The sequence below is a fragment of the Centroberyx affinis genome, unplaced genomic scaffold (assembly GCF_046629955.1).
Source record: "Centroberyx affinis isolate AG114_WGS23_722 - 3 ecotype Tasmania unplaced genomic scaffold, CSIRO-AGI_Caff_v1 ptg004317l_1, whole genome shotgun sequence".
NCBI classification, from domain to species: Eukaryota; Metazoa; Chordata; class Actinopteri; order Beryciformes; family Berycidae; genus Centroberyx; species Centroberyx affinis.
This window is the reverse complement of record NW_027282027.1, coordinates 134,263-146,538: the sequence shown is the minus strand read 5'-3', so window position 1 is coordinate 146,538 and position 12,276 is coordinate 134,263. Positions and strand designations below refer to the sequence as shown.

Sequence of the window (12,276 nt, the reverse complement as noted above, 5' to 3'; positions counted from 1 at the left end):
TACTGTGAAATATTTATAGGTTAAAACATATACTGTATTTTTTTTTTTTTCAAAAGAGAACAGAAAAATGTTAAGATCATTGTTGTACCTCTCATAGTCTGATTCGTCTCCTTCTCGTTGTGCCTCTCTGTTCTAGATGGCATGGTCTTTCCCACTTCTACTCCCTTCATGTTTCATGTCCTACTGACTGAAGGGGACTGCTGTTCACACACTTCTCTCTTTTCTCTACCCAGCTGCTCCCAACCCATGGTGGATTCCATACATGCCCTCTCACACACACCATTATGCACATATGTGTCTGGCATACACATACACAGAGACACATACACAGACACACACAGCTCGCATGAACACAAACATGTGTCAACAAGTTACAAAATGTTCACACTCAGAGCAGAAACATTGGGGTGTTTTAATTTTCCACTTTTATTACAAAAGTTATTCTTTAACAAATCACAGGAGACAAGCAACAAGGGCATAGATGTACATTCCCCTTGAGAGAATCTGGACACTAGACACTAAACACAGCTGTCTTCTCCTATAGAGCTGACAAATATGAATGAAAAGGATAGGAAAATGACACATGGCAGAAACTCCCCGTGATTTGAATGTTACAGTGCACCAAGCACCATAACGTACACCTTTATCCAACTGTGGTGGTCCTGCAAATGGATGTGGACGTCAAGTGTACAAGCTATACTCATACTCAAGCTATACTTAACTGTAATAACTCTAAGGTGGGAAGAAGGCATGGAGGATGATGGCAGGAGAAAAAAGGGATTGAAAAAGAGGAAAGGAAAGGAAAGGATTAACCAAGGAGAGAAAGAGGTAGAGGAATGTACATAAAAACATTGGATCTGATATTTAAACCAATGTGCAGAAAATGGACTGAAAACATTCACAAAATGAAATCAATATTTTGGGAAAAAAATATAAACATACAAATAATAGAAACAAATATAGTGGGGTTCAACTCTATTGGGCAAATGATTGAAGAAGAGGAATCCTAACAAAAACAATAGGTTTTCACCCCCATGGATTTGAACCCTTAATTGATGTTAAAACAGTCACTTTTGCAAATTAACTCAACAAAGACCTATAAAGCTCACACAGAGGAGGTGCAGAGCCTGGAATGTACACTTACAATAATGGGATAGGTGGGAATGGGGTGTGTGACAATTTGACAGTGTTTGATTTCTAAAGTTTGACCAATCACAATTAAAAAATGCTGGTGGTATGAGATTAACTGATTGATTCAGTTTACCCTGCGTTAACATCTCTCAGTTGATGCAGGTTGATGTATTCAATGGACTTTTCAATCTATTTACATATTTGCTCTTCTATACTGTACATCTATATATAGCTGATTGTTCTGTTCAGTTCCTACTACAGTCCATCTCAGTAAGCTGGTGTATTTGATCAATAGTGGGCAAAACAGGAGCTGGTCCAATACACATACAGTATCTACAGCCTGCTCTGAAGTGGTGATGCATAGGACAGAGCAGAGCATGGCTACCTCTTCTGTGAAAAAAACAAAAACATTCAAAACTGGTACATGCCATAAATATTTATCTGAAGGGTCTGGGACATTACGCCATTAGGCTATGCATAACCAAGCCACTTATTGATCTATGACCTGACTAGGTCCAATAACCAAGCAAAAGTCTAGGGGTAACTATCACCTTATTGCTTTGACCGACAACCGTCTCCAGAGGTCCAAGGTAGAAGAAGAAAACATGTACTGGTTGCACTGTGATGTACAGGGCCACTGTCTGAAAGACTGCAGTCTAGACCATGATGGGCAGGCAGCAATTAAAGGGAATCTCATTATCATCCATTCAAGCATCTTGGAATGTACAGTAATCTGGTCAACTCATGAGACTCTCAAGTTATTTCTTGCTGTCCTTTCCAACCTGTTCTGTTGTGCCTACACACACACACACACACACACAAACACACACACACACACACACAGACGCGAACAAGTACACAGAGCAGTAATCGCAACATCACAGCCTCAAAAACAAACAAAAAATAGCACCCACACACATAACCCATGACGTCTTTCAAAGTACAGATGTGCATAAAGATCCACACAAAACAACAGTACCAGTTGAAAAGACCATCTTGCGCAGTTTAACTGAGAAGTTGCAAAGTGCTCAATCATGACGGTCAATAACAGAAATTGCATGACTCTTTTGAACCGCTGCATACTTAAATGTCTATTTTCTGTCTTTATCATTCATCCTTTGTCCTTCCATCCCTTGTGCTCTGTTTGGTAGAAAATCCATGTTGTCCAGGAAATCAAGTTGCTTTTAAGTCTGTCCTATGGGGACCAGGGCAGATTAAAGAGGGGCAGGGGGAAGAGAGGAATGGAGGTGTGTGTGTTTCTGTGTACTGTATGACATGAGATGAGAAGTGAGGTGTTTACATGCATTACTTTACGCTTACTTTAGCTATATGTACGTAGATATACGCATAACTGTCTGTGTGTGTGTGTTAGTGTGTGTGTGTGTATGTGTTTTAGGTATCCGTTTGTGGTTAGCATTCATCATCCTCAAAGTGTGTTTTCTGCAGAATTTTTACATGGCGCTCATAGATCTTGAGGGCAGGGCCGAGCCTGATTGACAGGCCAGTCAAAACATCATTACGCTGCATCAGTAGAAGAGACTTTCCATCAATTTCCTATTGGAGAGAGAATGAGAGAGCGTGTGTGAGAGAGAGGGATCGAGATGAAGGCAAGGTAGGTAGTTAGGTAGAATACAACTGAGAGGCTTATTTATATGAGTTAGAACTGTTTGAAGTTAGGGTATATGACCATTAATCCTGTCTATGATGCTCTCTTGTGGCCGTTAAAGGAGGCGCAGGCTTACCTGGGTCCTGAAGGCAACAGCCTGCTCAGGGAAACCTGCTGCTGTGAAATAACTGACCACATCGGACACTGTCCAGTCCACTGGGCTTACACTGACCCCCTCAGACTTCATGAACCTAAAAAGACATAAGAAGAGGGGCAGTTAGCACATTATCTGTGAACAGGTTACATACTGTACATACAGTGGCATGAATGAAAAAGAAGTAAGCAAAACTGTGGGAGGTATTGAAATAGTAGGGTAAACCAATGTAAACTAATGGCAGATTAGTGTAAAAAGGGGTATCTGATTTTATACTCCTATTAATTTTGAAGGGCCAGACCTCTCAACACTGTTTCACTTTATTTTAGGGTGGTAATATAAGGAAAAAGGACTAGATAAAGCAGTTTGTCACTAAGGAATACAGGAAAACAAAAAAGTCAATAAACTAATCACAATAATCTAGGGTGGCACTCAAAACTAGGGGGTTACTGGGCATCAGCTTGTGTATGTTGGCTACTGTTTGTTTGCTATGGCATCCAAATGGATCACAGACATGCAGAGCAAGGGGAGGGAAAGAGAAAAAACAATCAGAGCAGAGCATTTGACACCTCTGAAAAGTAGGGAGAAACTGCTATTCATGCATGAAATCTTTTAAATCAGACTATTTTACGATGCTCAGCGCCTTGTTCCTTATTTCCTTATTATGCTCTCTCTGTTTCTTTCTCTCTCTCTCGCTCTCTGTCTCTTTGTTCGCACAACTTTTTCCTGTAACCATCTCCAGTGTCTCTGCAATACTCACACTCCTCTGTTAACTCCCCCGTTCATCCCTCGTTCCTCGGCCAGGCCGGAGTCTCTCGGGGAGGCGGTGGGCGTGAGCAGACAGGAAGACACCCCCACCTCGGTCTTACACTCCAAACCTAGGAGGGGACAAAATGGGCTTTTGTTAAACCGCCACCCCACCACCACTGCTACCAGCAAATGGAAAGCAGAACTCACTGTTGAAGCCTGAGGAAGTGTGGCTCCTTCCCTCATGTTGCATCTGATCCTGGGGACGGGAGAGGAGGGGAGGAGAGGGGAGGAGAGGGGAGGAGAGAGAATGGCAGGGCAGGGGAGAGGAAGGATGCAAAGTAATGATGTGAGAAAAATAAGATATGCATTCTCTGGAACAAGTTACTAATACAAACTTGAAGTGACACTGACAGATGTAAAATCATGTTGCATAAATTCAGTGCATCAGGTAAATTTGTCAGTCTACTTTTATCACTTTCATCCTTCATCAGATTATTATACATGATTTATGTGCTTTCCATTCATTCCATATCCCATTTGAAATAAAAAAGGAGAGTGAAAAAAATGTGATTTTGTTTTAATTTTTTCCATTTCAAACAAAATTTTGGAAAAAAACATAGAAGCATTTGTTTTCTATGACAATTTATATAATAGATGTGAAATTTTTACAAAAATGGCTTGAGTTTCAATTTCACACTTTTTATGCATTTTGGTATGACTTGGAAAATTACCGATACCTGTTTTTTACATGAAACTGTGTCAAGACAACCACACGTAATGTGATTTTGACATATAAAAATCATATAAATATACTCTGGAATCAGTACATTAAATATTGAGTAACACTCTAGCTGATACTAAAAGATTGTATCGTGGTATTTTGCATGTATTGCTTTAAGGATGGGTAAAAAGGTTAAAAATGTGTTCCTAAAAGCTATAGAATGGGCTATCCATATCAGAATAAGCCTCCACTGAAATGCATTATGCTTGTTATCTATGTTAGACTGTCAAAGCTCCAGAGGCACCGGCAGAAAAAAATGAGTCAGGTAGTCAGGGGGTGGCCAGTGATGTTTCTGGGATGGCACACCCAATATTAACATTTGTAATATGCTGATGATAAACAATTACATTGTTTCCAGTTGCATGATCAGATGATAAATCATTACAGTGTAGTCAATCAATGCAAACTTACTTGACTGTCCAAGGATCAGAGTTTACAAACTCTTTAAAGACAAACAGAACTATTCAGATTTACCCAAATATGCCATGCCAAGTCTCCCTTGCTATTTAGTTTATCAAATTTGGTACACAGTTCAGTTGTAGGATACCTCAAATATCTGGAGTGACTGAGGAAACAGGATAGGTCACTTGTCCTGTTGTAGCCAGAGCTGCACTTTTTTTTCACCTTTTTACATTTTCAGAGCTAACACAACAGTGAAAGCATTTCAATAGGAATTTCAAATTATTGTTCAAGTAATAAATAAATTGGATGTTTTTAGAGTCAAACATTTCAAAGGCTCTTGATGCCAGATCCAAGGCACATAGAACATTAAAGAGTGGACAAGAATATCTAAAAGAGCTACTGCACACATTGAATTTAAATTTATTTAGATTTATTTATCTTCCTTCAGTTCAGAAGTAGTAGTACAATAAAAGGTCCTGAGTAAATTTAGATTTTTCTGCCCCACAGCACAAAATGACCACAATACATTTTCAGGGGGGTTGATAGGGTTGTTGACCAATACCCATGACTCAACGAACTTTACTTCACCAGGTCGTGAGCTTGGAATTATAAGGTCTTTTTAGGGAGTTTTTTTTTTTAGATGCTAAGCACCTCATGGATCCAGAAAGTAACTCACTGACATATTCATCCATTCATTCCTGTCTGCCTCCCAGTGGCCATTAGGAGGCATGGCAACGTCAACAGACACACTGAACCAGGATCATTCACTCGCCTCTGCAAAACTGCATAGGCTGCTTCACATCTATGATACTAAGTCCTTGTTTTCTTTTTCTTTTTTTCTTTTTTTAAATCAAAATTGAGTTATCCACATATTAATAATCTTTGAATTTTACTCAATGTTTGTGTGTGTGTTATTTTTGGATGCAAAGCACCGCATGGATCCAGAAAGTAACTCACTCATTCACTCACTCACTCACTCACTCACTCACTCACTCATTCATCATTCATTCATTCATTCATTCATTCACTCACTGTTAGTCTATCTGCCCCTAGTGGCCATCAGGAGGCATGGCACACAGGATGCTGAGAATCACTGTTTGGGAATTTGGATTTGGTTCATAAAGCACAGAGACATAGGATGCAAAACATCACTTTCCTTTTCTCAGCTGAACCAGAGAGAGTAAGGTAGGATACCTCGGTATATCTCCATGGTTTACACATTTGAACAGTTTATTGAAATGTGCAGACCTTAAAACATTTACTTATGACAATGAGCAACAGCTAGCTGCTAAATCTAGCCTACTTAGCTAGTTATTAGATGTGAAGCACCTCATGGATGCAGATTCCAGACACTAACTCATTTACATACTCACTCACTCACTCACTCACTCACTCAAGGTTAGCCTAGCCTAGCCTAGTGGCCCATTAGGATGCATGGCAATGTCTACTAATGGCACACCATTATTAATCATCATTATTGTGTCCTAACAGGCTATCTCCCTTTATCTACTCATGAATCCCACCAGCAACCAAGATGTGTAGCTCATATATTTATTTAGTATTTCCATCACAGGTTGAGCGCAGCAGAAACACAGAGAAGAGCAGAGAGAAGGAGTGAGACAGATGAACAGAGGAGCAGCTACATCCCATAGAACAGCAAGTGGACAAGGAGAACTACAAAATATGTGCAGAAAATGAGATTATCTTTCTTTGGGGGCAAGTAACAGTAGCCAAACATACAATTATTAAGTGAAATTTCTTGTTTGGAAACTGACATTACTGTGATTACAGGGCTCATAATAACTTAAGAGAGCGGGACAGGTGGGGAAACTGATTTGGGGTGGGGGAGCTAGAAAAAAAACTGTTAAATCAACATGAAAATAACTTATGTTATAGATTGCTGTGATATTAGCATGAATCTTGTTTACAAAGGACCGGAAAAACACTAATAAAGATGCAATGTCAGATAATGGTGTATTTTTGAGCTCTTTCAAATAAAAATCAAAATACCAAAATGTAGGAACTAGCGAATTTCCCCTTTAATTTGATGCAAGCCAGTCTCAATGTGCTTCAAAACAGAGCTCATTGTTAAATTTTACCATTTTCCCAATTTCCCCCATTGAAACCGGAGCTACCTCATTGTAAACAGACAGATTGGCCTCACAGAATAATTTTTAATTTCTAATTAAACCCTAACCCTAACCCTAGAATTTTGATATTTTGCATTCTAAACACTATAGGTGTGCAAGCTTTGTTGAGCTATAAAGGCAGAATTAACTACATAACAGTTTTGCCTCAGAACTTTTTACCCAGATAGAACCTTATAATTCCAAGCTCACAAGGTGCTGAAATTTCTGACCCAATTTTTGGCCAGTACTCTGTTTTAGAACACAAACTCCCTGCCCATCTCCCTGGAGTGTCCTTGGAAACAGCTTCAATCATGGCTGCACAGGTCCTTCACTTCTTGATTTTGAAATATCTAAAAAAGTAAAAAATAGAATACTCAGTCCTAAGGAAGATAAAGTAAGGAACCTCAGGGTTACTAGGGCTTCTGCACACTCTCTCTTTCTCTCTCATACCCACACAGATAAATATTTGACTACTGCTGTGTATTTCTAAAAGTATTCTAGTCCATTGAATCCAATATAATGTTATAATGTAGCTGAATGACAGAAAAGGTCAAATTAAATAGCAGTGTGGTTCACTTTAAGCTACTTTCACTGACATACACATATGCAGGAGGTAAAACACATAAAACCGATCATGAGCACATTGAATTTGAAGACTTGATTTACCTGCATCATGATCACTTATTGTTTCCATCAGTGACACTATGAATGCATTTCAGTTTGCTAACTAACATTAAGTTATGCTCTTGTTAAATAGCTGGAAAGCTAGCTTCAATACGTGCTTAGATAAGGTGCTAAGTACAAAACTAGCTCCAAACATGTTAATGAACTAACAAACAGTTATGAAACCTCAAATAAAGTCACTTGGTCAGTGCTCACCTGTGTCATGGTGGTGTGTTGAGTCTGCTGTGGTCAGGTTGGTAACCAGGAGGATGGAGGACAGTCCCACACTCTAAAACCTAAAACCTGCGTTGTGCTGCGATCATTATGTTAAAAGTTCAGCCATTGAACAAGAAACTAAACTCTTGTTGCCCATGAGGTGGCCCATGAGGTGGCCCATGAGATGGCTACCCGCTGTCTCTGTACCAGCAAAGCTCACAAAGACTCGAACACAAACATACTCCAGATAACTTGGAAGACTGTCTCCTAGTCCATTTTAGCCTATATCATTGTCACACTTGCACCTAAGACAGTGATATATATATACAACAAACAACTGAATATATATGTTTTATATGTTTGTCTTTATGCCATCAAATCAAAATTTTTAACCTGAAAGCTATAATATGATTTTTTTTTTTGCCTTGAGTCAGCAAAGTGTACTGTTAGTCCTGCTCGCCTCCCCCTCAGTTGGTCAAGTTCACGCCCGACACTTGTCATTTTGATGAGCTGTCTACCTTGAAATGGCATCCAGCCTGAGGCTGAGCTAACCAGCATCTGTACAGCCACCAAAGACTTTAAAGAAGCAGGTAGAAAATGCAGCCAATCTGCAATAAAAAAAAAAAAAGCAATGCAGATGTTCACCCATGTTATTGAATGGGTCTTGGGGCTGCATGTTTATCTCTGCTGTTCTTTTGGTTCTTACTATGTTCCGCCATTGTTGTTATTGCTGTGACTTCCCTGTGCTGTGGCTGCTAGCCTCACCTTCATAGCCACAACAACAACCTACTAAGGAAGGTATGTATACAGTATATGTGAATTGGTATTTGCAGTATGTGTGTGCATATGTATCCATATGGTTATATGTGTATACACATGTATGTATATATATGTATATATGCATGTATATGTACAGTATGTGTGTGTGTATATATACTGTATTACTGTATATGTGTATATATGTATATATATATATATATATATATATATATATACACACACACACACACACACACACACACACACACATATATATAAACACAATATATACAATATGTATATATATATTTTTTATATATTATATATATACATATACATATATATATGTATATATATATATATATATATATATTATATATATATATATATTTTTTTTTTCTCCTTTTTTCTTTCCCTTCATTTTTGTTTATCTTTTATCTTTTATATTGTTTATTGTTTGATATACAAACCAATGTAAAAAAAAAAATTTGGTCACAAAATAAAAAAAACATACAATACAAACAATATAAAACCAAACAGAACAGATGTTCATGCTTGCACCTACCTGTGCATCTATGTGTAGCTGATCAGGAGGGACGGATCTCTCCTCCAAGTGTGCGCTCTTACAGTGTGACAGCGAACCTCCCTGGGCTGATGGACACACCGTCCTGGTGAGGGAATCAAGCGCGGACACACCTGGGAGATGGCCAGCCAAAAGCAGAAGAGGGGGAGGGGAACAGGTTGTATTGGTGAAGTGGGAAAATAGGGGGGAGGGGAGGGGAGCACTGTAGAGAACCCATAAATGGCTAATATCAATATCATTATTAGTAGCAGTAGTGGAAGTAGTAACAGCCTTTCTTTCCTTTTGTTTACTTTATTTTTATGTCTTTAAGACACACCTTTGCCACAGTGGTGCTGATGTTGGGGGCTTTCCTGCTTTGATGCTGTCTGGATCTCAGCATCTTCTGTGCTTTTATCATTGAGGCCTGGTTCGGTTGTCATGGCTACCGGGGATAGTCCTCCCTCCTCATCAGAACTCCGGGGATCATCCTCCTCGTCCTCTTCCTCATTCTCTTCCCGGTCTTCCTCTTCACTGTCTGTCTCCATTGGCTCATTCTCCTGGGAAGAGAGGGACGGAGGCTGCACTGATATAAAGTTGCAACTATGATGATAAAATGTGTCCATTCAAAAGGGGGGTGAGAGTGGAGATGAATCAGTCACCCTTCCCGCCCCCCTTCTCTTCCTCACAGATGAATGGACAGAAGCTGAATTTGATCTGAGTGAATCACTAAGTTCTCATTCAACCTTCACTGTATTATACTTAGGATGAGCTTTAGACCGCATATCAGGCTTTTAGGATGAGCTTTAGACCGCATATCAGGCTTTTAGGATGAGCTTTAGACCGCATATCAGGCTTTTAGGATGAGCTTTAGACCGCATATTAGGCTTTTAGACTGTGCCTAGCAGCGTCTTGGGGGCGAAAAGTACAGATCATATAAACCTCCCACTTGAGAAAATACTACACAAATATGAGAAATATAGCCGCCTACTGTAGCCTACCAAAGCCTGCGCCCACAAGGGGGGACGAGAGGGAGGAGAGTATGCTGTCAAAAAATGATACAAAGGATTTAATGAGGCACGAAGCGGGAGAGAGGCGGGGATAGCGAGGGGGGAGAGAAAAAGGCAGAAGTAACCTAGTGGCCTGTGCGCATCGAGAAACGCGCGTGAGAACACACCACATTTAATTTACATGACCAAAGTAAGCTGTGACTGCCCGACTGTTTGGTTTGAGTCCTCTCGCCGGCCTGCACGACGGAGCTGCGCTCACAAGACAGCGGCACGTCTTAAGTTTAGACAGACACCGCCTATTGGAGCGGCAGGCCCGACACTCCTTGGTCTATTCAAAAGCGCTAAAGTTCCTGCGAGCGAAATGAAATGTAAAATGACCCCAGAGGGTGATATGGCGATGGATCCAGAGCTTGCTCGTGCTCGCGCCAGACACAGACGCTCTTATGGTGCGCGCACTCTCTCCTGTGTGCGCGTTTTTAGGAGCCGGGGAAGCCACTCCGGAGCTGTCTGCTCCTATAACCCGCACCTATTGTGCAGGGAGCCAAGCCACACGCAGGCACAGTACACACACACACACACACACACACACACACACACACACACACATTTGCGTATGGAGGACAAACGCAACGCGGGCACGTTCGCATCCCGTTGACAATAACACAATAACAATAGTTCATCCCAAATGCGGGGAATTATCCCCAGATACTTTTGCATTAGAATCAGCGAGGTTAAACAAGAAGCAAAAAATGTTGGGAGAGCAAGCGGAGTGCGTCCCGTCTGCGCGGCTTTAACGAACGATCATTAATTCATCAGCAAGCCGTCAAGCTGTTCAGCGCTCTGTAAAATCGGGACGTGTTGGAAATATTAAGTTAGCATCGCCCACCTTTTTCACAGTGTGCCTGTCCTGCAGTGCGCTCTTTACAAGTCTGTCAGCGGACGCATTCTTCGGCGTCGGCTCCTCCAGCACCATCCCCCTCAGAGGAAGAGTGATGTTCCCGCAGCGGGTCCTGCGCAGCCTGCCCCTCGCCACCTCCCTCTCCAGGACCACTTTGACTTTGCCTCGGGTCAGCTTCTCCTCCGAGAGCCGCTCCTGGCTGCTCAGATATCCCAAAATCTCCTTCAGCCCAAGCGGCTTGATCTGGCCTCTGGCCGCGGCAGCGGAGCCCCCTCGGAGGCTCCTCTCGGACAGGCTGCGAACAGAAGCCACCAATCTGTCGCCCAGGTCGGAGTTGGCTTGGTTCCCCGCTGTTTTGGTACCCCCTCCTCCGACTCGGAGTTTGGGCTTGAGGGGCACTGTCTGCTTCTGCCTTTGAGGGAGGCTGCTGTCGCTGGAGCTGACGCTCCCGGGGCAAGTTTTGTTCTCCGTGTCAGCCCCGGACAAGCTAGGTTCCTTTCCTCCTCGAATCGCATCGGCTTTGCTGGGTGTTACTCTGCCGGTATCACCGCCGTCGTGTGCGCTTATTCTATGACCGTGACTGGGCGACGGACAGTCACCCCCTGCCTGATGTCCTAATCCCTTGTCTCTCGATGCACTTGCTTTCTCCTCTCTACAGCCGCTCCCGACAGCGCAGCCCGTTGTTGCGCCACAACTGAGGCACCCGTTTCCGCTACTCGGGCTGGAAGAGGGCTTGTGTTTCTTGCCGGTGGTGCTGGCTGATGTTTGCGTCTGGGGATCTGGGCTGGGCTCCGAGTCCTCCTCTCCCTCCTCCTGGTCGGTGAAGCTGTGCGCACTGTCGCCGTTGTTGTTCAGATGGTCGTGTTTGGTCCGCTCCCTCGCTGCCTCCGCGCCGCTGCTGCTGCCAGCGGCCGTAAACTCACTCTTCTTTCTGCTTTTTCTCTGCACCTTCGCCGCGTTTCGATAGGATATGGATCCCTTGTAGCTAACTTTGAGCACGGTCTGCTCTTGAATCAGTTTTTCCAGTTCTGTCCTGGTTCGGTCCGGGTCAGACCCATGTCGTCTCCGGACCATTCGACAAATCCTCTCGAGATCTGGACGGGCTTTCCTCGAGCGAAGAGAGTCGATTGTTTCAAGGATCCAGTCTCGGTACTTGGGCTCGGACATCTTCTCCTACTGGTGCGGATGGGTTTGGCCCGAGTGCGTCTTTTCCTCTGT

At 42.3% G+C, this 12,276-nt stretch overlaps 1 protein-coding gene across 1 annotated transcript; it reads right to left on the bottom strand.

The window, feature by feature from the left end:
- Positions 1–2,541: 2,541 nt before the first annotated feature.
- samd1b (sterile alpha motif domain containing 1b) lies at positions 2,542–12,225 on the bottom strand. Its single transcript, XM_071543462.1, has 7 exons — positions 11,047–12,225; positions 9,491–9,731; positions 9,157–9,287; positions 3,849–3,897; positions 3,652–3,769; positions 2,874–2,988; positions 2,542–2,685 (listed from the first exon to the last, which is right to left on the bottom strand). Exons 1-7 carry the CDS (start codon positions 12,223–12,225, stop codon positions 2,542–2,544), a joined length of 1,977 nt encoding a protein of 658 aa, XP_071399563.1.
- Between the last annotated feature and the right edge of the window lie 51 nt (positions 12,226–12,276).